The 22,577-nt window shown below is 42.5% G+C and overlaps 1 protein-coding gene and 1 non-coding gene across 2 annotated transcripts in view; both read left to right on the top strand.

Annotated features, from left to right (window-relative positions):
• The window catches only part of UBE2U (ubiquitin conjugating enzyme E2 U), a 31,015-nt gene extending 14,305 nt beyond the window's left edge, over window positions 1–16,710 (top strand). The window contains exons 6-8 of the mRNA XM_056122205.1: window positions 3,347–3,401; window positions 11,194–11,282; window positions 16,625–16,710. Of these exons, the coding sequence (XP_055978180.1) occupies window positions 3,347–3,401; window positions 11,194–11,282; window positions 16,625–16,710 (230 nt within the window). The remainder of the gene's footprint in view (window positions 1–3,346; window positions 3,402–11,193; window positions 11,283–16,624) is intronic.
• Window positions 15,498–15,604, top strand: LOC130031180 (U6 spliceosomal RNA). The gene has a single exon (XR_008793629.1). It is a non-coding gene; the product is annotated as a U6 spliceosomal RNA (small nuclear RNA).
• Window positions 16,711–22,577: the final 5,867 nt, after the last annotated feature.

Here is a 22,577-nt window from a genome sequence, read left to right as displayed (position 1 = left end):
GGGACATGGGGAATCTGAGCTGAACCAGTGTGGACCCCTTAGCATATTCACAGCCTCCTTTTCCTGTTTTGATTCCATTGCACCAGGGAGTCCAGTGACTTCTGAACAAAGTTTCTAACTTGCTTCATTTGACCAAAGTTGCCAAGTGTTTCCTATAAAAGAAATGCATGTTCACAGTTTTACAGGACAAATAACACGAATGGGGGACTGTGGTGAAATAGAGCAGATGCCACCCAGCACCCACAGCTGCCCCCAGAGTCTTCAACACATTCAGCTGCCTCCTGGAATTTGTCACTCTGGTTATTTCATCCTCATATCACAGGGGCTTTTGTCTCTGGTGTTAGCTACAGGCTTCTGCTGAAATGGAAAGATTTCACTTCTATGCGGTAGTTCCCAGACCCCAGTTCTCTCCTGCTGGCTTCTCCTAATGCAGTTTGATTGCATTAATGCCACTGAGTAAATCCTGGGCACGGATGAGATGCACTCGGTTCCTTTTCCTTTCTGCTTGAATGGCCTGGGTTTGGCTTCTCTTGCTTTGTGTTCTTGTTTTCTACCATCTCTTCTGCCTTACCTTTGCCAGTTGGCCCTTTGTCTGTGGCCAACTTTCCACCTCAGTGGGTAGTGCTGGGAGTGGGGGGCTGGCATGGCCCTGGTGCCTAGGATCTTCTGCCAGACCCTTCTTTGCCAAAGTACCTCTGCCAGGAGCTTTGTAGGGTCCAGGAACTCACTCTCTGCTGTCTTGACATCCCTAGGCATGTGTCTATCCCACACCCATATCTCCATCATTCCATTACAGTTTTGTTCGGAAATAATTATCTTCTAGAAATTGGGAGAGGTGCTGGTTTGGGGGATACAACTCAAAATCATATGGAGGAAGTGTACTCCCCCTCATGATCTAAATGAAAAAAAGAAGAAAATACACAAAACAAAAACCATAGACTGACTTAGAACCACCTTAGTGGTTACTGAAGGAGGAGGTGGGTGGCTAAAGTGGATGAAAGAGCTTGGCTGGATGGACCAGTGGGGGTGGAAATCCGGGGGTTGGCTCACTGCAGTATGTACAGATGTGAACTTATAAAGCTATATGCTGAAAACTATTCCGGAATCATTTTTAAATTTCTCTGTTCTTAGGACTTACTCCTGGCTCTGTGTTCAGAGATCAACACTGGCAGAGCTCAGGTGCCTGGGATCAAACTGGTGACACACATGGCAACACCTTAACCTCTGTACTATCCCTCAACCCCATTTTTCAGATGTTGTGGGGTTTTTTGTTTGTTTGTTTGGGGGCCACACCTGGTGGTGCTCAGGGCTAACTCCTGGCTCTGTGCTCAGGGATTGCTCCTGGCAGGCTCAGGGAACCATATGGGGTACTGGGGATCAAACCTGAATGGGCTGTATGCATGCTAATGCTGTTCCCACTGTACTGTTTCTCCACCACCGCCCTGCCTCCCCCTGCCCCTGCCCCTGCCACCATTGTCCAGAATTTTAAGGATCCATCTGCCACCTTCCAGTATTGGTCGTGAAGTGCCCAGTTTCATTCAGATGTTCACTTCTTCACATGTCATTATTCTTTCTGGAAATTTTAAAAATCTGTGTTTTTTTTTTAAATCAGAGTGATCTGAAACGTTTAAATCTATGTTGCTGTAATGTTCTTTTAGGGGGGAGAGGCAGGTTTTTTTTTTCTCAATCCTTATAGAGGCCATTTGCTAGATTGTGCAAATCAAGTGACTCTAGGGGCCAGTGAGAGCACAGGGTCACATAAGGCACTTGCCTTGCACGCAGCAGATCCTCATTTGATCCCTGGCACCACTTATGGTCCCCTGAGCACCACCAGGAGTGATCCCTGAGCACATAGCCCCCGCGCAACGAACAGCAAAATTAAAAAGTTAAATAAGAGAACTAAAACTTAAGATTTTTAAATGAAGGTACTGTATTTCTTTTTGGGAGGGCGGGGGGGGGGAGTCACACCCCGTGATGCACAGGGGTCATTTCTGGCTTTGCACTCAGGAATTACTCCTGGCGGTGCTCAGGGGACCATATGGGATGCTGGGAATCGAACCCAGGTTGGCCTTGTGCAAGGCAAATGCCCTACCCACTGTGCTATTGGTCCAGTTCCCAGTACTGTATTTCTTAAATTCTACAATTTCTTCTTCTGTGACTTCCTCTATAATTTCCCCCCCACACACACACACACACACATACACACACACTTTTTTTTTACTATACTCTCCTTTATTCAAATAATTAAGGCTGGAGAGAGTATAGCAGGTCCAATTTCTATCCCCAGCACTCCATATGGTCTCTCAAGCCCACCAGGAGTGATCCCTGAGCACTGAGCCAGAAATAAACCCTGCCTACAGCTGGATGTGACCCACAGCTAAAAATAAATATCCAAACATTTGTATGTGGGCTCTATTGACCTGAATCTCTCATTTAAAACAAACATAAAAACAAAAAACAACATTTTCTCCTCTCTACCGCCATTAAAGAAAACAAAAACTTCTCTCTCTCTTTTTTTTTCTTTGTGTGTGTGTGTGTGTGTGTGTGTGTGTGTGTGTGGCGGAGGGGAGGTTTGGTTTTTGTTTTTATTCTATGTTCCGAGAGAGATTTCCAGAGATGTGGGTTTCTGTTACTGATTTATTTCTCCTTGTTTAATTCTGGTTGTTCACTTTCGTGTTATAAGCCTTTCTTCGAAGGCTGGTGATTCTTGTCTTTCCACCTAAATGGTATCTGTAGGAGGAAGGGTACATTGTGGAAGTCGGGAGTTTGGCCTGCAGTTTGGCCTATGGGTGCTTCCTTGCTTGAGAGGGCTGTGTGTGGGGAGATCTGGCCAGACCCTCAGTCGGGCTTGACTCTTACTTCAAAGATGAATTGCCCCACTCGTGCCTGGAGAGGGAGGTTCCCGGCAAAGGGGGAGAGGCAGCCACCACATCTGTTCCATGTGACTCTGAGCGCTGTTCTCACAGGTCACTTCCTGCCCAGACTCCTGCCTTCCTGGCCTCCCTCACTCTTTGTCTCCCCCTTGGTGGGCGCTGGGAGCATCTGCTTGCCCAGGAGCGGGTGTCCGCACCTCTCCCCTTCCAGAGTTGCTGGCGTCCTACATTTGGCAGCTTGACCAGCTGCTCACTGACCTATGAGCTCTCCTGCCTGGGTTTCAGATGACTGGGACCAGCTGAGACTTTGGCTTTCTACCTCGACATTTGCTCTCCTGATATCTTTCTTTTGTTTCTGAGGTTTTATACCTGATGTTTAGTCCTGTATTATTGTTTGCTGAGACCTGGAAGGAGCACACGCGAAGCCAGAGAGGCAAGCTTCCAACCAACCAGAACAATTTTTCTCTTTACAGTGACAAGTAAAAAAGTCAAGCCTGATATTACTAAACACCTGAAAGCACCTGTCAAGTAAGTTCTTTATGCAATTTGGTGTCAATTGATGTAATCAAAAGACTTGATTTCATTTCCTTACTGAGGGTTTTTTCCTAACTTAGAAAAGAAAAATAGTTACCTTTTATAAGTACCTTTTTCAGAAAGAATGTGGCAAATGAGCAATTTCTTCATACTAGACTCAAAATAAAATTCAGTGTAAGTATATAATTTACCTGTTTCCTTCCTTCCTTCCTTCCATCCTTCTATTTTCCTTCCTTCCTTCCTTCCTTCCTTCCTTCCTTCCATCCTCCTTCCTTCCTTCCTTCCTTCCTTCCTTCCACCCATCCACCCTTCCACCCTTCTTCCCTCCCTACCTCTTTCCTGTAGGATAACATTGGTTTGTCCTTTCTCCTTTGCTGCAGGGAGCTTACACCCATCACTGTGCTCCCAAGACATTCCCATTCCTCTGTCTTTATCTGTAACTTCCCTGTGCTCTGCCTCTCTTATCTGTTAATTACCTATATCCCCAAATCAGACCCTGTGACTTGTAAGGTCAGATTCTTCTAAGGACTCTGAATATTGTATTTGTAAATGAAATATTGCCTTTCTCTTTCCCTTATGTCCTTTGTATAGTTTACTTTAGAGAAATGTCCTTTTTGTATAGACACAGGAAGACAGTTAATGCTATGCTTTTGTAACCTGGGAGTTAACTGATTCCGAATAGTATTTACTCCTGGGCATCCATCATATTTACTCGACTTAAGTCTCAGTTGCCCTTAGTTCCTAGCACTCCAAAAGCAGGATCCTGATGAAGAGAGTAGATGGACCCAGGACAAACTGTGAGCTGTGACATCAAAATGGGACAGGCTGAGCTCCATAAAACTTAGCTATATGTTAAGAGCATGGTCATGGACAAATTCTGTCATGGTCCAAACTGGATAAGGACCCTGCTGGGATTAGGAAGGACTCATCTGACCTGAGGACTGTAGTCTGGGATCTATAACAATATGTCCCCCAGGAGAGTCATCCAATAAGCTTAATATATCTCTCACTATGTTCACACAAGCACTGTAGCACTGTCCTCCCATTGTTCATCAATTTGCTCGAGCAGGCCCAGTAACATCTCCATTGTGAGACTTGTTGTTGCTGTGTTGGGCATATCGAATACATCACAGGGAGCTTGCCAGGCTTTGCCATGCGGGCGAGATACTCTCAGTAGCTTACCAGGATCTCCGAGAGGGGCAGAGGAATTGAACCTGGGTTGGCTGGGCCAGCAGTGCACAAGGCAAATGCTCTACCGCTGTGCTATCACTCCAGCCCATGTTCATACAAAATGAGTAATATTATTAAGTAAGTAAAGTAAGTAAAGGCCCTCCCGTTGATCATCGATTTGCTCGAGCGGGCCCAGTAACGTCTCCATTGGAGACTTTGTTGTTACTGTTTGGTGTATCGAATACATCACGGGGAGCTTGCCAGGCTCTGCCGTGCGGGCGAGATACTCTCGGTAGCTTGCCGGGCTCTTCGAGAGGGGAGGAGGAATCGAACTTGGGTCGGCCATGTTGGCTGCGTGCAAGGCAGATAATGAATGTTTAAATAGTTATTGGATTAAGGGAAGGAGAAATGTACCCCTAGATGGTATTTTGCCTTTAGGTGGGATCACCTTGCTAGATGATAATTTGTCCTAGAAGAAGCTTCCCCTGAGGGAAGAACTTTACATCTGTTGATTGTACAACCACACTTATGTGTAATTGCTACTCCAACCCCTCATGATTTTGCTCTATAACTAAGGCTATAAAAGTGGGCACAAGGAGGAGGAATGCAGGAGTGAGTGAAACTGGAAGGAGGCAGAGGGAGACTAGATTGGAATAATCTCCAACTGACTACCAACTAGCCTGGCTCTCATTTCCTCCTTCTTCTGCCCCTTGACATCAGCTTTCCAGGGTGAGGGAAGCGGCTCCAGACCACAGAACACACACACACACACACACACACACACACACAGAGAGAGAGAGAGAGAGAGAGAGAGAGAGAGAGAGAGAGAGAGAGAGCCACAATTCTTTATTTATTGAATACACACCTCCCTCCCACCCCCACTACCCCCACCTAGAGCCTCACACATGTAATACAAATGCTCTATATTGGGCCACATCCCCCAGCTCTAGAAATTTATCTTTAAGATAGAATTGAACAAATGCATAGAAGTCACAAGAATGTTAATCCTAAAATTACTTGAAAGAGATATTGAAAGTAGAATATCCAACAAATGAATGGATTAACTTCATTTTAGTCTCATAATGTCCAAAAAGTAGTTTTGAATTATGATGCTATAAAAGTTATAAATATTAAAACTAGGTGAAAAGTGTAGGTTATGAGGGTTATGCTATTCTCTCTGTATCTCTTTCTCTCACAAACATGTACATACACGCATACACACACACACACACACACACACACACACAGAGAACATTCTAACACACAAAAAAATTTCAATTCTCCCATAGTGAAAACTTCAAAGTGTTTCTGGAATTCTTCTGTGATGATGACTATTAGGATTTACTCTCTTAAAAGATTTCCTGTGTGTCATAGAAATGTATCAGCTATAATTGTGTTCTATCCCAAGTACTTGTTTAACTTATAAATGAATGTTTATCACTGTTAACTCCCTCAGGCTCCCACTCTGACTCTAATAACCACAGATTTTTGCCCACAAATATGATCTTCTTTGCTAAGTTTATTTTCAATTCCTTATGTGACTGTCTCTGATTTGTCTTCACAAATCTGTTCTTTTTTTTGATGAGTCTTTTAAATTCAATATATGAGAGCGATTATACAGTGTTTGTCTTTCTGAGTTTTACCTATTTCCCTTAGCACAATACTGTTAAGGCCAAGCCCTACCATTTTCAGGGCTGAGTCATATTCCAGTGTTTGCATGTCCATACACAATTTATCCATTCACCCAAAATGAACAGTTCAGTTGCTTTCAGGTACTGACTACTGTGAATAAAACTGCTCTAAACATAATTGAATCTAAAGTCATAGCCATTGTCAGAAAGCCCTAAACCCAACTATCCCAGGACAGGAGCCATGAGTGGGGAAGCTGCCCGAGTATCCTAGTGTCCACTGTGGCAAACTTCATAGATGAAGCATCTTTCTGGATGTCTCCTTGGAGACTGCGCACTTGACAGGCGCAGATGGAAAAAATCTCTTGAAGAAGTCACCAGCACAGATGCAGAAATGTACAGCAGTGAGCATCCAAGTGGTGGCACTTCTGAGTGTGAGAATGGATGAAGGAAGAGAAGAGTGGAAACGGGCAGATGTAGAAAGAACCAGAGACCTAGACTTCATCCTGTGGATGTTGAGCCATGGCCACCCACAGTGACGAGACGCTGAGGGAGTAAAAGGATGGTGATGGGGTTGGGAGTCTGCAGGAGAGAACCTGAAGGCACTTAGAAAGGCACTGAGCATCCTGGCTGGTGCTGAGCTAATGCCTGGCTCTTCCACACTCATCTTGTCAGATGCTCACAACTCGAGAATGTTCTGTTGTACGGACAGAAGCCAGGAAAGGTTTGGTCCCTTGCCCAGAGTCTCATAGCTAATGAGCAGCCATCCCAGCATGCTTTAAACTCACTGATGGACATCAGAGCCTGTGCTCCTCTTGGTCATGATGCCGCAGGTTGAAATATCTTGCTATTCCACACACATCTGCTTTTTTTTTTCTGAACACACGCTTATTCTCCCAGAGTTTTGTTATTTTCCTCTCCTGGTGTCATCTATCAGCCTTTATATTGCTTGGACTCAAATCTCACATTTCCGGTCCCAAATTCTCAATCACTCTTCCAGGGTCAGCCCCTAAAACCAGGGTTTAAAATTAAACTCGTATTTTACTTCAGTTTCTCTACATGCTTTCTATTAATAGCGAAGCTAACTGGTCTTGCGGAGCTTTGCAAGAATATTTGACCCGCAAATTCCTTCACCTTTCCTACCCTGTCAGGCAACTAGTCCAGCCAATTATTTAATATTGTCTTGGGTTCATTTCCTGCCCCTCATAGCTTGTCTCCCACCTTATCATCAACTCCCCATACCTCTGGCCAGAACAACTGCTTCTATCCCCTAACTGGACCCCTGCCCCAGCCACCCACCCATCCTGCATGTAATCTGTCCTAGAAATCGCCTTCTCGAGTAGCACTGTAGCACTGTCCTCCCGTTGTTCATTGATTTGCTCAAGCGGGCACCAGTAACATCTCCATTGTGAGACTTGTTATTACTGTCTTTGGCATATCGAATATGCCACAGGTCACTTGCCAGGCTCTGTCGTGTGGGTGGGATACTCTCGGTTGCTTGCTGGGTTCTCTGAGAGGGGTGGAGGAATTGAACCCAGGTCAGCCACATGCAAGAAAAACGCCCTACCCGCTGTGCTAGGGCTCCAGCCATTTACTTGTCTGATTTGAGATTCTCTCACTGCTCTCCGTCACCCAATAAATCAAGTGCACCAACTCCCTCACACCCTTTCTCTGCCCAGATCTGAAGACCCCACATTGCCATTTGCACAGCTTTGATGGGACTAAATTGTCTGGGATTGGACCCCTCTCCTCTCATCCTTGACCATCCTGCCATCACCCCTTCCCTGACCTCAGTGTGGACACAGGCCCAGCTCTGACCTTCTTCTGCCCAATATCAATGTTTACCCTGTCTAGAAAGGCCTCTTGCCTGGTTCCAGGTTCATGGCCCAAGTGACTCTTTCCCTGATGTCCCTTCCTGAAGCACTTTTCCTCCTATTTTTGTTCTTGTTGTTGTTGTTCCCTACCACTGACCAAGAAGCCACTGTCATGGTAGGCTCCAAATGTCTCTGTTAAATGATGTGCTCCTGGGGCTGGAGCGATAGCACAGCGGGTAGGGCGTTTGCCTTGCACACAGCCAACATGCCCGACACAGGTTCGATTCCCAGCATCCCATATGGTCCCCCGAGCACCGCCAGAAGCAATTCCTGAGTGCATGAGCCAGGAGTAACCCCTGAGCATCGCTGGGTGTGACCCAAAAAGCAAAAAAAAAAATGATGTGCTCCTTTCTTGAAATATAAAGCGATTCTATTTTCTAACTCAAATATATAACGTGTTTATATATACATTATTTTCTCAAGAGAATAATAAACTGCTGCTTGGTTGAAAATAATGCCCTTTACTTTTTCTATAACCATAAGGCCAATGATAATACTCAATAAATTTCTGTTATTGGTTGAAACTACACACACATGTATTTTAATACGATATATACATATTATTTACTTACTTATATCTATTCCTATATACCAGGTAGTTAATCTAACAGTTGGACTTGTGTTCTGTTATTGCTAAGGGGAAGTTGCCTTTATTGAACTGAAAACACAAATATTTCCTACAAGTCCTCAGCTTTCTATCCGCAAGCTCTGCAAAAATTATACTTTTTTTAGGATACTACTTTTTTTTATGACTCCAGGAGAAAATAAAAAGAAAACCCCGGAAGGCTAACAGTTTGAAATTGAACAGGACACGGATGGGAAGGGAATGGGTCAAGGGTCATCAGCAAACAGACAAGAAACAATGGAGGCGATTGTGTCTGATGATGGTGTACTTTTTCTCCCCCCCCAGCCCCCCACGAGACAGTGTGTTGACAGGTTTCTTCCTCTTGTGTCATTGTTGTCTGCTAAATGGTCTGTGACAGCAAACTGATCACAAGCTTTTTCTTGCAGGAGGTATAATACAGCCTTTCTTTTTCCTTCTTCATCTTTTTTTTTTCAACCACCTAGCCAAATGCCGAGACATTTCATTGGGAAATTAGTATTAGTTTAGTATATCATTTGCTTGTAGAAAGTGCTGCCCAAAGCTCTGGAAACAATAATCATCATGATTAATTTATCTTCCCTGAATTTTGGGTTTCTGCTGAAGTATGATTGCACAGGCAATAACACACTGGAAAAATGTTAGTTTTAAAATTGGGTGCCCACAGTTATCATAGTTGTTGTCTATGCATAGACTCATTTAGATACTTCCCCATTCATTTCAAACTTGAGGCAAACACACTCTGTTGTCTGCAATTTATTTACAAAAAAAAAATTGCTGCTTTTGCTAACTGCAAAGTTGCTTCTTCCTTTGAAGAACTAGGAATTTGAACTGGAAAGCAGACCAAATCTTTCCTGGTTGATGTTTATCTCGTTTAAGCCATTTCATTGGTGATTTCACTTGACTGAAAAAAGATTCCCCAAATCATGATTTGTTTATAAAATACTGGGAGTCTCTGTATTCGATGTTTGTAGGGAAAGATTTGGGACTGCATTGACTTAGGAGTCTGGTTCATAGTTTCTGTTTGTTCTTTTATAACAATCTTTGCTCTCACATTTGGACACAGTAATATTAGCACATGTAAACAGTAATATTAGCGCTTGAAGAAGTGGAAGCAGGGATATAAGAAATGAATTGTTTATTTTTCTCTTGGAAAATGACTAGATTCTATGCAAAAATCAAATAAATCTCAATTCTGGCATTAGGTGTCTCCACTTAAAGTATATCTTAATTTGGCATAGAAATTAGAAAAAATTACTTTTTACTCTAAAAACAAAATTTAGATACATAATTCCTTAATTTAAACTTGAGTTTTAATGTTAAAATGAAATGCAAATACCTTTAATCTATGTTTCTTCATTTACAGTATATGCATGACTGCAAATTAATATGTTAGAATATTATAGGGACTGGAGTGGGTAGGGCTGCAGCAGACCCAGATTCAATCCCCAGCTCCCAGTATGCTCCCCTGAGTGATCCCTGAGCTCAGAGCCAAGAATAATCCCTGAGCACTGCTGGGTGTACATCCCCAAATTATAAATGTTAGAATGTATACATCTAGTCTCTTAGATAATGCTTTATGAGACAGTCCACTCTGATAAAAGAGAATTTTCCTTTTTTTAGTAGATTTAAAAAATTTCCAGTATATCCTTTTTTTCCACTTTATTTAAGCACTGTAGCTTACAAAGTTGTTCATAATACAGTTGGTAGGGCCATTCAATGTTCCAACACCAATCTCACCATCAGTGTGACCTTCCCTCCACAATTGTCCCCAGTTTCCCACTCACCCCTCAAGCCTGCCCCATTAACATCACAAAATTTATTTTATATTACTTGTTACAACAAAATGGTAAATGGAATTATCACTGTCACTGTCACTGTCCTCCCGTTGTTCATCGACTTGCTCGAATGGGCCCAGTAACATTGTGAGAATTGTTACTGTGTTTGGCATATCGAATATGTCATGGAAAGCTTGCCAGGCTTTGCTGTGGGGGCAAGATACTCTTGGTAGCTTGCCAATTCTCTGAGAGGGGCGGAGGAATCGAATTCGGGTTGGCCGTGTGCAAGGCAAATGCTCTACCCGTTATAAAAAAAAAAATAATAGTTCAGTAAGAGAAAATTTGTAAAAATTGTTATATCTTACCCTGGGGTCATTCAAACCTTGTCTGAGGGTTTGCTAAGCGTTTGTTCCTTGTTGAGTCTTCTGTGTTATTGTTTTCTGTTTTCTGAATTTAGTTGACTTCTCTGCTACTTGCCTGTCTAATTACATGTGCTCACACTGGGCTGTATATGGCCATAACTCCAGGTATTCTATGATCTGTAGAACTGAACCGATGGTGACTGCCAGAGCTTCTGAAGTGCGGGGGTGGGGGAGGCTACCCATCCCCCACTCCCAGTAGACCCCAGAGTTTTCAGCTCTAAAGCTGGTGTGCCTGGAATTTCATCAGTTTGTAAGAATTTTAAAAATCAACCTTGCGAACTACTCATTGTCTGATTTAAATTTCTATTTTCAGATTAACTAAACGAATCTCATTTAGTGATTACTACAAGACATGGTGTACAATAGCCACATCCAAAGTGAATGACTGTCACAGAACCCCATGTAAGTTGATCTAACTTGTTCTATGAATGTTATTTTTGCCATAGTGTCTTCACGATTTTTTTCAGCTTGTCTTCCTTTCAAAGGTCAACCTACACAAAACTTCTCCACTGGCTCTATATACTGATCATTCGACAGCTCTTCATTTAGATTCTCTTTTGCGTGGAGTCCTGGGTTGAAATCTGATGAGAAGGGGGAAAAAAGTCAGGAGGAATAGAAGACGGAATTATCAGATTTAAGGATGTTTACTTTACTTCCTCATCCCAGAAAGAAACTTTCATAGTGGAAGGGACCTTTTAGATTCCAATCACAATCCTCAAAGTCAGAGAAAGTACTGAATATTAAAATGTTCAAGAAACCTGGGAATCTGGGACTTCTGCTTACCTGGGTGGGTGGAGGGGGTGGGAACCAACTATCACCATCATATATCAGGAATCAAAAAGACAGACTGGGAGAGCTGGACCACTTTCTGGTCCTACTTAATGAAATCTCTAAAGTACTGTTTGATGATCTGGACCAAAGTAATCGTCCCATCTGCAGATATTCACTGAAATGTGACTTGGCCTTAGCGAGCCTGATGAAGTCACCAGTGACAGACTGTGTGTCACTTGGTCTCATAGAAATTGTGTTCTTGAGTTCCATGCTAACAACATCATGATTCCCACCCTCCTTTCTACACATTCCTGGGCCTCTTCCTTTAGAACTCCATTCAGTTCTCTTCACCGATTCTCTAAGAGACATTAATCCAGCTTTGGTTATTAGCCTTCCTGCCAGCGATTCCTAATTCCTCATCTCTAACCAGATCCTCTTTGTTCACTCCACATGCAAGTTCACAGCAGTGCATTAGGAATCTCACCTACAGGTGCTACAGGCATCTCAAAACTTAAGATGTCCTAAAGGGGGACAGGTGATTGAGTACAGCAAGTAAAGCACTTGCCTTGCACGCAACTGATCTAGGTTCAATCCCTGGCACCCCATATGGTCCTCTGATACTGCCAGGAGTTATCCTGATCCCTGAACATAAAGCCAGAAATAAGCCCTGACCAATACCCTGCCACAGAGGCAAGGTGAGATGGGGGGAATGGGGGGTGGGAGGGATACTGGGATCCGTGGTGGTGGGAAATGGGCACTGGTGGAGGGATGGATATTTGATCATTCTATAATTGAAACCCAAGCACAAAAATTTGTAAGTCTACAATTGTACCTCATGGTGTCTCACTAATAAAAAATAAAAAATAAAATAAAATTTCAATGGCAAAAAAAAGGAAAGCAAAATCTTTTATAGTCTTAAATTCTCATATTTAAAAATAAAAATGGACTGGAGCGATAGCACAGCGGGTAGGGCGTTCGCCTTACACGCGGCCAACATGGCCGACCCGTGTTCGATTCCTCCGCCCCTCTCGGAGAGCCCAGCAAGCTACCGAGAGTATTCGATATGCCAGACACAGTAACAACAAAGTCTCCAATGGAGACGTTACTGGGCCCGCTCGAGCAAAAATAAAAATTGAGAGCAAAAACAAAAAAAGAAGAAATAAGCCCTGACCACATCCAGGTATGGCATGCGCGCGGGCGCGCACACACGCGCACACACACACACACACACACACGCACGCACACAGAGTCCCAAAAGGAATTCTCCCAAACCTATCCTTTCTCTTTCATTGCCTCTCCTAGTTAGTGGATTACTGCACCATTATTGCAAGGACTTACCTAAATCATACATGAAAATGTTTCATCTAGTTGTTGTGTCTGCCTCTGCCACTGACCTTGAATGTGATTCATCCCTTTCTGTGAAAGCAGTGAGCTGGTAGTCATCCAGCAGTGGAGAAGTTCTGAGACTTTGATTCTAGTCCTTGGTGCAAGACTTTATAATCAGCTGCCTCTTCTGCCCCAGGGATTTGTTGTACAACTATTTGAAGACCTTTTTCTTTCCGATCATAACTAGCATATAATTAAAAGAAATTATATGTGCTGCTGGCCATTTTGACACTGGAGAGTTTAATTGGATGAGATCCAATGTTTTTTTAATCGCCTCATTTCTGGTACCATGAAAAAGATGCTTTCAAATTCGGGAATACTTCTTCTACTGCTCAAGTATTAAAGGGAAACTTGTAAGTGTCTTGATTTCAACATTTATCACTGCATAGATGGTTAAATTCTGCTGCATATTTTTCAAAGATTTTCTTTTTTTTTTCTTTTTGGACCATACTTTGTGGTTCTCAGGATTTATTCTGCATTCAAGAATCACTCCTGGCTGGTTCAGGGAACCATATAGGGTGCTGGGGATCAAACTCAGGTTGGCCACATGCAAGGCAAATGTCCTACCTGCTGTATTATCACATCAGCCCCAAAAGCTTTTATTTACACTAATGGTGATGAGTGGTTGTATTCTGATTTAGAGCATAAATTTGTTTGCATATTTTGTGTCACAAATTTATATGTAATCATGGATGGCGTAATTTACTGTTGTACAATGCAACTTACAGAGCATCCTCTGTATTATATTTTTGAATCACTACAATACCACCATTTAAAAATTTATCTGGGCTGGAGCAATAGCGCAGCAGGTAGGGCATTTGCCTTGCATGCAGCCAACCCGGGTTCAAATCCCAGCATTCCATATGGTCCCCTGAGCACTGCCAGGAGTAATTGCTGAGTGCTGAGCCAGGAGTAATCCCTGAGCATCGCCAGGTGTGACCCAAAAAGCAAATAAATAAATAAAAATTAAAAAATAAAAAATAAAAGTTTATCAATAAGCACTTATCAAACACCTAGTATGTGCCATGCATGTATAGTGCTGTATTAACCTGATAAGCTGAGCTTTATTACTACTCATTTTAACAGGTGAGAAAACTATGACCAAATAAGCCCAGTAATTTCCCTGTGGACATATAGATATATGGTAGTGCCATACGCAGGCAAATAGTATAAATTCTGGCGCTGGATTGCTAAAGTTTAATTCTGACTCTGCCAGTTACTAGCTGTGGGACCTGGAGCAAGTTTCTTTTTTTTTTCTTGTATGGTAATATTTATTTATTTTTTTTAAAATTTGGGGGGTCACACCCAGCGATGCACAGGGGCCACTCCTGGTTCTGCACTCAGGAATTACTCCTGGCGGTGCTCAGGGGACCATATGGGATGCTGGGAATCAAACCCGGGTTGGCCATGTGCTAGGCAAACGCCCTACCTGCACCATCAGATGGTCCTTCCCCAAAGGAAACTCCAGACAAGAATTAGACTGGTGAAGAGTATCTAGTTGGTTAAATTGTTCCAGACTGTCAACCCAGGATGATAATGAGGGGTAAGGAGGCATTGAATAGACCATGAGATGGAATGTTTGGGGATCCGAGAGATAGTACAGTGGCTAGGGTGCTTGCTTTGCATGCAGCTGCCATGGGTTCGATCCCCGGCCCAAAGCTGGGTGTATGCCCTGAGCACATCCAGGTATGGTCTTCAAAACAAAAACAACAGCAACAAAAACCCAAAGAGTATGTGTGTGTTTATGATATAGCTTAATAGTATTTCATAAAAAATATAGTAACTACCACTCTTCAGCATAATAGGTTTTCAATAAATTTTATCTGAATTTGACATAAGGCATAAAGCTTATAGTTAACCATGAACATATGAACCAGGCGTGTGATGTCATTTTCAGAAAAATATTCATGCAACTCTTAGCTGAAATAAAGAAATGTAACACACAGTTCAGGGAAGGTAATAATCCCCATAGCTTTGCCATTCCTAGGAAATAAGATACAGAACCGGTTCTGGATGCAAACTTGCATGGGGACAATCAAGAAAGCTCACTGCCAACAGGATGGTGGTGAGATCTGCCGCAAATCCTACATAAAGGAAAAATGGAAGGAAGGGCGGTGGTTCTGCTGGCAATCTGGAAATGTTACAGGACTTCTTTCTCCTGTTTGGGGGGCCGCGGGGAGGAGAGGAGGGATGGACTTTCACAGTGTTGCTTCAGGCCAGGGGAAGCTTAGCAGCACATGAAGGAAGAATGTTGCAACCTCACCATCTGGCTGGTTCTTGGCAACAGAGAAGATGTCTGGAAATTTCTTTAGAGAAATACTCCAGTATTTTATTTTGCCTCTCTAAGTGCTAAAGTAGAATTTTTCTAAACTTTGTTGTCTGTCATTTCTAGATGCGTCCTTTTGATACATTTTCATTAATATCAATGATATATAAATATTCTTATAATAAAAATGTTCAGTGCTCGCTTCGGCAGCACATATACTAAAATTGGAACGATACAGAGAAGATTAGCATGGCCCCTGCGCAAGGATGACACGCAAATTCGTGAAGCGTTCCATATTTTTAAAGATGGCGGCCACATGGGAGCCTTGTGGACATCAGATATGAGCCAGGGGTGTGGGGGTGATTAAAACCTCATGGGAAGGGGGGCGTTCCGGTCCGTCCCTCACGCCCTACCGAGGTCACCAGTTGCCCCCCACGAGCGGCTCTCCAGCACGGCCACGACTCCAGAGCACAGAAACCAATTTCTTAACTATCTGACTTTCAGTAGAAATACTTCCAGGGTCAATAAGTAAAATAGCAGAAATCCAAAACCAACATTTAATTCTTGAACCCAGCTGTAGAAAGCAAATCACGTCACAATGCTTTTTCAGCTTGTCTGATTTGGGGGGGGGAGGGTAAACTAAATAATAGTGGTGAATCTTTTGTTGAAACAATGAATCTAATCAAAGCAGATAGAGTGTTAACTAGAATTCATCTGCCCCACAGGGACTGGGAGGGGTGGGGGGTGGGGTTTTATTGGGGTTCTTCATGGTAAAAAAAAAAAAGTATTGGTAAAGGGAAATGTGTTTGATATTTGCATGACTGAGACCTAAACCTGAAAGCTTTGTAACCTTTCCCACGGTGATTCAATAAATAAATTAAAAAAAAAAATGTTCAGTCATGATCTTAATTTCAATCAGTAGCTAATGTTTAAAAATTCAAATAAAGGGGGAACCAGAGAAATAATAAAGCAGGTAAGGCACTTGAACTTGGCTGACCGGATTCTGTCACTGGTACTCTGGAGCTATCCAGGAGTGATCGGTGAACACAGAACCAAGAATAAGTCCCAAGTACAACCGGGTGAAGCCCCAAATGCAAGCAAGTAAGCAAGGAAGTGAGCGAAAGAGCAAGCAAGCAAGCAAAATTGTGCATTTTTTCCCAATGACTTAAAACTAAATGGTCTCGAAACTACAGCTTGACCTAAATGGTGTACGGTATTGTTATTTATCAACTTAATAAGAAGTAAATTATTTTCAGCTTTGAACTATTAAAAATCATATATATATATACATATATATCCTTTAAGAATACTCTCATTTCAGTGCTTGAGGATCCGAATTTTATTGGAATGTATTACAAGTGGAAGGCAGCAGAACAAGAACATCCTGATGAGTGGAATTTGAAGTAAGTAATATTAAGTGTCTAAAATATATTATTCTGGTACTGGAGTTATACTACAATGGGTAGGATGCTTGCCTTGCATGACTCCCAGACAGGTTTGATCTTGACCATCACTTATGGTTCCCTGAGCTCTGCCAGGAGTGATCCCTAAGCACAAAGCTGGGAGTAAGCCCTGAGCACCACTGGATTTGGTCCCCAAATAAAATAAAATATATTACCCTTCTTGCTTGAAATATTCAGCACCCTATTTTCTACTATGCAACTGAATTCCTTTTACTATGTAAAATAAACAATAAACCCCACCAACCTTTGGAAATAACAATGTGTGCACTTGTCTACAAGTACTAATAGGAATAAGAAGTCACAGTATTTCCTTTCCTTTGGACCTAGGTGGGACCAATGTTTGCTACATTTTAGATAACTAAGATGCCACCAGAGCACAAGTTTCCACAAACGAATCTCAGCACACTGTCCCCAACACCTTTCTTATTCCTATCCCCATGTGTTGGATAACATTAGGTCGTCCTTGCTCCTCCCGCAGGTTTATTGAGCTACTCCTACAACAGTGCCCCTGAGGCACACCCAGTACCATCAGGCACTAATAATCCTATATTGCTTTTCTCTTTTATGTCATTTGCATGGCTTGTTTAGCAATGTCCTTTTATAGACACAGGAAGACAGTTGATGCTATGACTTTGTAGCATGGGAGTTAATCGATTTCAAATAATATCTACTCCTGGTCATCCATTATATTTACTTAAGCTTCAGTTACCCTTAGTTCCTAGCACTACAAAAGCAGGGTCCCAATGAAGGGGCTAGATGGACCCAGGGCAAGCTTAAGCTACCCTGGCATTGAAAGGAGACAAGCTATAAGCGCCATAAGTATAATAAGTTAAGAGCATGGTCATGGACAAACTCTGTTATGACCCCAAAAGAAGTAACTGAATAAGGACCCTGCTGGGGTTAGAACCCTGCATACATTGTTATTTCCAATAACCTGGCCTGAGGGCTGTGGTCTGGAATATATAGCAAGATGTGCCCAGGAAGACCCAACCTTTAAGTTTAATATATCTCTTACTGTGTTCATACAAGATGACTAGAAATATTATAAGTAAATTTACGATTATGGTTTAAGTGGATTACTAGCTGAGGAATGAGGAAAGCAATACGACCTAGGTACTTCTTGACCTGGATGAAATCCCATCCTTGAGCGGATTTCCCAGTAATCTGGAGTGCTGAACCCTCAGATGAGATTTTGTCCTTGAGTTAATAGGAGTGGCTTTACCGCTATTTGTTTTTATGATAATGTTCAACCCCACCTTTGTGTATCACCACCCTTCATGATTTCTATATAGCTATGCTGTAAGGGATAAGAGGGGACTGGAAAGTCGATGACTAGAAGGATGAGAACTGAGATTTTGGGACTTTGAGGACTAGAAGGAGTACTAGATGACTGGAAGTAGAGGACTGTGTCTATGATGAGATGAGGAAGAAAATGTAACGAGGAAGAAGACTTTGAGGTCTATGAGGAGACTAGGATGATGGAACTATGATGAGTGGGATTATGACCAAAACTACAACTATGATTGTACCATAAGGGGAGAGATCGAATGAAGCCAGGAAAGAGACAGAAATAAACTGACAGCCGACCAGCCCGCGTCCCTGTTTCGCAGTTCCCCCAGTCCTTCATCCGACTGTCCACTGCCGTGGACCACCTGGGGAGGTGGCTCTCGGCCATTGAATGCTCGCGTCCTGTATGCCTTCGCCTTTTCCTTTGAAACTCACACCCATGGTCTCTGTCAAATTTGAGACGACTTAAATCAAAGTCATCAACAGACAACTTTTGTCATGAATTGCCTGCCATCATTCCATCTTTCTTTGTTCCAAAGGTCTTTTCCTTTTCCACAGATTTTCTCACTCCTGTGTATTCAACCCAAGAATTATATGGTAAAACAAAACAAATGAATACAATGTCCTTAGAAATCCCTGACTCTACATAGACCACATTCAGGAAAGGACCTCGATCTCATTTTTTTTTTTTTTGCTTTTTGGGTCACACCTAGCAATGCACAAGGGCTACTCCTGGCTCTGCACTCAGGAATTACTCTTGATGATGCTCAGGGGACCATATGGGATGCTGGGAATTGAACTTGGGTCAGCCGCATGCATGGTAAACGCCCTACCCACTGTGCTATTGCTCCAAAGCCCCCCGCTCGACCTCATTTTTGGTCTCTTGAATCCTAAAGGGCATTTTTTGCTACCTAATTGTGTGAGAGCAAAGATTGTGACTGGGCTCAAGATGGCCACAGGTCATCTTTCTTCCAGCATACTTCTTTCATTGTTTTGTTGCCTCCTGACCGGATAAATGGAAGGATTTCACAAAGTGAGGGAAATTTTTAAATCTCTCTCTCTTTTTTTTAACCTGTTAGCTATGTGCTCTCTCATCTAGATGTAAACACAGGATTACTAAAAAGCAGTCTGCCTCATTGTAAGTGTGTACAGAAAGTGAAGTTCTTAAATTTGATTTGTATGCTAACATCGTCATTCAGGTTAGGTCTTCCAGTTGGAGATTCTTCCTTTTTTTTCTTCAGCAACAGTTCACCTCAAAGCCAATGTGAAGAAATATTGTTGCCTTGTCTACTTTCTGATTTCATAACAAACAATTGGCAGTAGAAAAAGTTTTCATTAAGCATAATTTGTAGGAGTCATGTGCATGTTTGGGTTTTTGCTTTTTTTTTTTTTTTGAAGGATGTTTCAAGTTTCGTTTGGAGTTAGAGAAATTTACTTAGAATATAAGGTTAATAGTGCTTTGACATGACTTCCTCTTTTATTTCCTTTAACAGAATGGCTTTATTTGTTTGATCTCTGGTTCATTACACAATGTTAGTGTCCCAGCTCCCAAAATTTAGAAAAAGTAGGCACCTGTCACTTTCAACTTATCTATCAATTTATACATATGGCTGAGATAATTGTGAGTTGTGAGTGCTGAACATTCTTCTAAATACATTGTTTTGAAGTCATAGGTCAGATTGTCATGTGTATGGTGGCCTTGTCAGAATGAACCTCTCACACTTTATGCCATCTGGTGGCTGTGGAGAGTATACTTGATTCTTTCAATTTTTGAGTCAAGTTGTCAAAAAATACTATTTAAATGGTTTTTTTAAAGGTAATATCTTTATCTTCATACTTTCATAGTGGCAAATATTTAAGTATGCAGAAATCTAAAGAGTAGTGGAATATGAGTCCTAAGATATTAATTATTAAAAGTCTTGTGTTAACACCCTAAAGGAAAGAGAGAGCAAAAGGTAATGCCCTGCCACAAAAGCGGAGCAGGGTGGGGGATATGGGGGGGTGGGAGGGCTACTGGGATCAATGGGGTGAAGAATGGGCACTAGTGGAGGGATGGGTACTCATCACTGTATAACTGAAACCCAAGCACAAAAGTTTGTAAGTCTACAACTGTACCTCATGGCGTTTCACTAATAAAAAAAAAAAGATAAATAAAAAGAAAGAAAGGAAAAGTAAAAAAAAAATTTAAAAAGAAGTTGTTTTTGGCTACAGAATTGGGGGACTGGTTTTATAGACAAGGTCACTGTCACTGTTCTCTCATTGTTCATCAATTTACTTGAGCGGGCCCAATAACATTGTGAGACTTGTTACTGTGTTTGGCATATCGAATAAGTCACGGGGAGCTTGCCAGACTTTGCCGTGCGGGAAAGATACATTTGGTAGCTTGCCAGGCTCTCTGAGAATGGTGGAGGAATCGAACTCGGGTCGGCCCGGTTGGCCGAGTGCAAGGCAAATGCCCTACCCACTGTGCTATAAGAAAATTAATTAGGAATTTATGAAAGCATACTGGCAGAAGTCTTAAACATTTGAACTAGGATAACGGCATTATCTTTTGTATAATGGGCAGGAGGAGAAAGGTGGGAAACAAACCAAAAAAAAAGTCTTGTGTTTATCAAAATACATGAGGTTGAAGTTAATTCATGGATTCAAATAGGAACTGTTTGGAGATCTATACAAATAAGTAACTATCAGCTCTATAGGTAAAGGTAAGGTAAAGGCCCTCCCATTGATGTTCGATTTGCTCGAGCGGGCCCAGTAACGTCTCCACTGGAGACTTTGTTGTTACTGTGTCTGGCATATCGAATACATCACGGGGAGCTTGCCAGGCTCTGCCGTGCGGGCGAGATACTCTCGGTAGCTTGCCGGGCTCTCCGAGAGGGGCGGAGGAATCGAACTCGGCTGGGCCATGTTGGCCGCTTGTAAGGCGAACGCCCTACCCGCTGTGCTATCGCTCCAGCCCCCTAGTTTATATAATATCATACCTTTTTGCATGCCTCTTTTTAAATTAAAAATACTTTTATTGCACTCAGATTTCATATTTAAAACACACACACGTGCACGCACGCACGCGCGCCGCACACACACACACACACACACACACACACACACATACACACCAGACAGAAAATGAACACAGAGACCCTTTTGTCTGCATAGTGTTTAAACAAAGAGCTATCTCTCCTGCCTCTCACCCCTTCTCTTCTTCTCCCATCCACTCATCAGTCAAGATAGATTCTTAAGCCTCACCAAATTCTCTTTTACTCACTATTATTGGAAACGACATAAGATTTCCCCACAATTGCTATGCCTTCTGCCTGAAGGGCCTTTGTAGAGTAGTCAGGGTTTGGGGGTGAGTTAAAAGGTGGAATGTGGAATGCTGAGGAACAGGGCCTTGAAGTCAGATTCCCCAGGGATTTGAATCTGCCAATCCCAACTCAGGACCTTGGGCGAGTTACCTGACTTCTTTGTCATTTTTTTTTCCAATGCCAAACAGCAGTGATCATTGTCCTTACCACCCAAGGAGGTGGTGGAGATTAAATGAGTCAGTACTTGGGAAGTATCCACACAGTGTAAGGGCTGGATGAAGGAATTACTCATACAGTTTGCTGTTGTGTTTTCCTGTCTATAGCCCCTCCTTCATCTCTGAGATGGAAAATCTTTCTTTGGAGGTGACCTAGGGGAAGGGCATGGGCCTTTAGAGACAGAGTTTTAGAGAAATTCTCATGTGCTCTGAGTTGTTTTATTTAGTTGTTACATGGAGAAAACATCCCGTGTTACACAGTTGGTTTGCTGTTCATCTCTTGAATGACCACATACACACACACACACACACACACACACACATGCATTTATGTGCTCTTGGGATATGGACATTCAAAAACCATGAGTTCTTGAGGAAAGGAAACTCCTGCTCCCTTATTTTTAGGGTAAAAGTGGTCTCAATTAGAAACTTGTGAAAACTGTAAGTTTTGTCCCAGGCTAGCACACAGAATACAGCACCAGTCCTGGCCATGTTGGTTTTAGTCCCAAGTTCCGGCTCCTCCACTCAGTGTGAAGCGACCTACAGGCTTGGTGGCCCTGTGCACCCCCTCTATCCCACTCCCAGCACTCCATGGCACGTCAGCACTGCAAGTGGATCTACCCATGGTGAGTGGCGGGGCCACAGGCTTTCTTGGATTTCCCTATTCTTGGCTTAGTACCTGGCACCCAGTGGGCATGCAGGTAATACTAGTTGAAGTACACCTTTTCTGTCTCCCCCTATGTAGCAGAATCAAAAGTCAGAGGCAGTTTATTTTAGGAACAATAAAACGTGGGTGTTGACTTCTTAAGAATCATCCTAACGTAGAAGTTATGGTTGTCTTTGGAGAATCTGAAGGGTATGGTCAAAGAATAGTGATTAAACATGGGGACTATAATTGGCAGGGCCATTTCATGGAGATTCTTTAGTTTTTTTTATGTTTTTTATTTGTACAAATTGGAACCTACTGTCATTATAAGCAGCACATAGAATTTGATTCGAGAATC

Source organism: Sorex fumeus, unplaced genomic scaffold, assembly GCF_029834395.1.
Source record: "Sorex fumeus unplaced genomic scaffold, SorFum_2.1 ptg000045l, whole genome shotgun sequence".
In the NCBI taxonomy this organism is placed as follows: domain Eukaryota; kingdom Metazoa; phylum Chordata; class Mammalia; order Eulipotyphla; family Soricidae; genus Sorex; species Sorex fumeus.
Note: the sequence above shows the minus strand (reverse complement) of the source record. Positions and strands in the feature narration are given on the sequence as shown.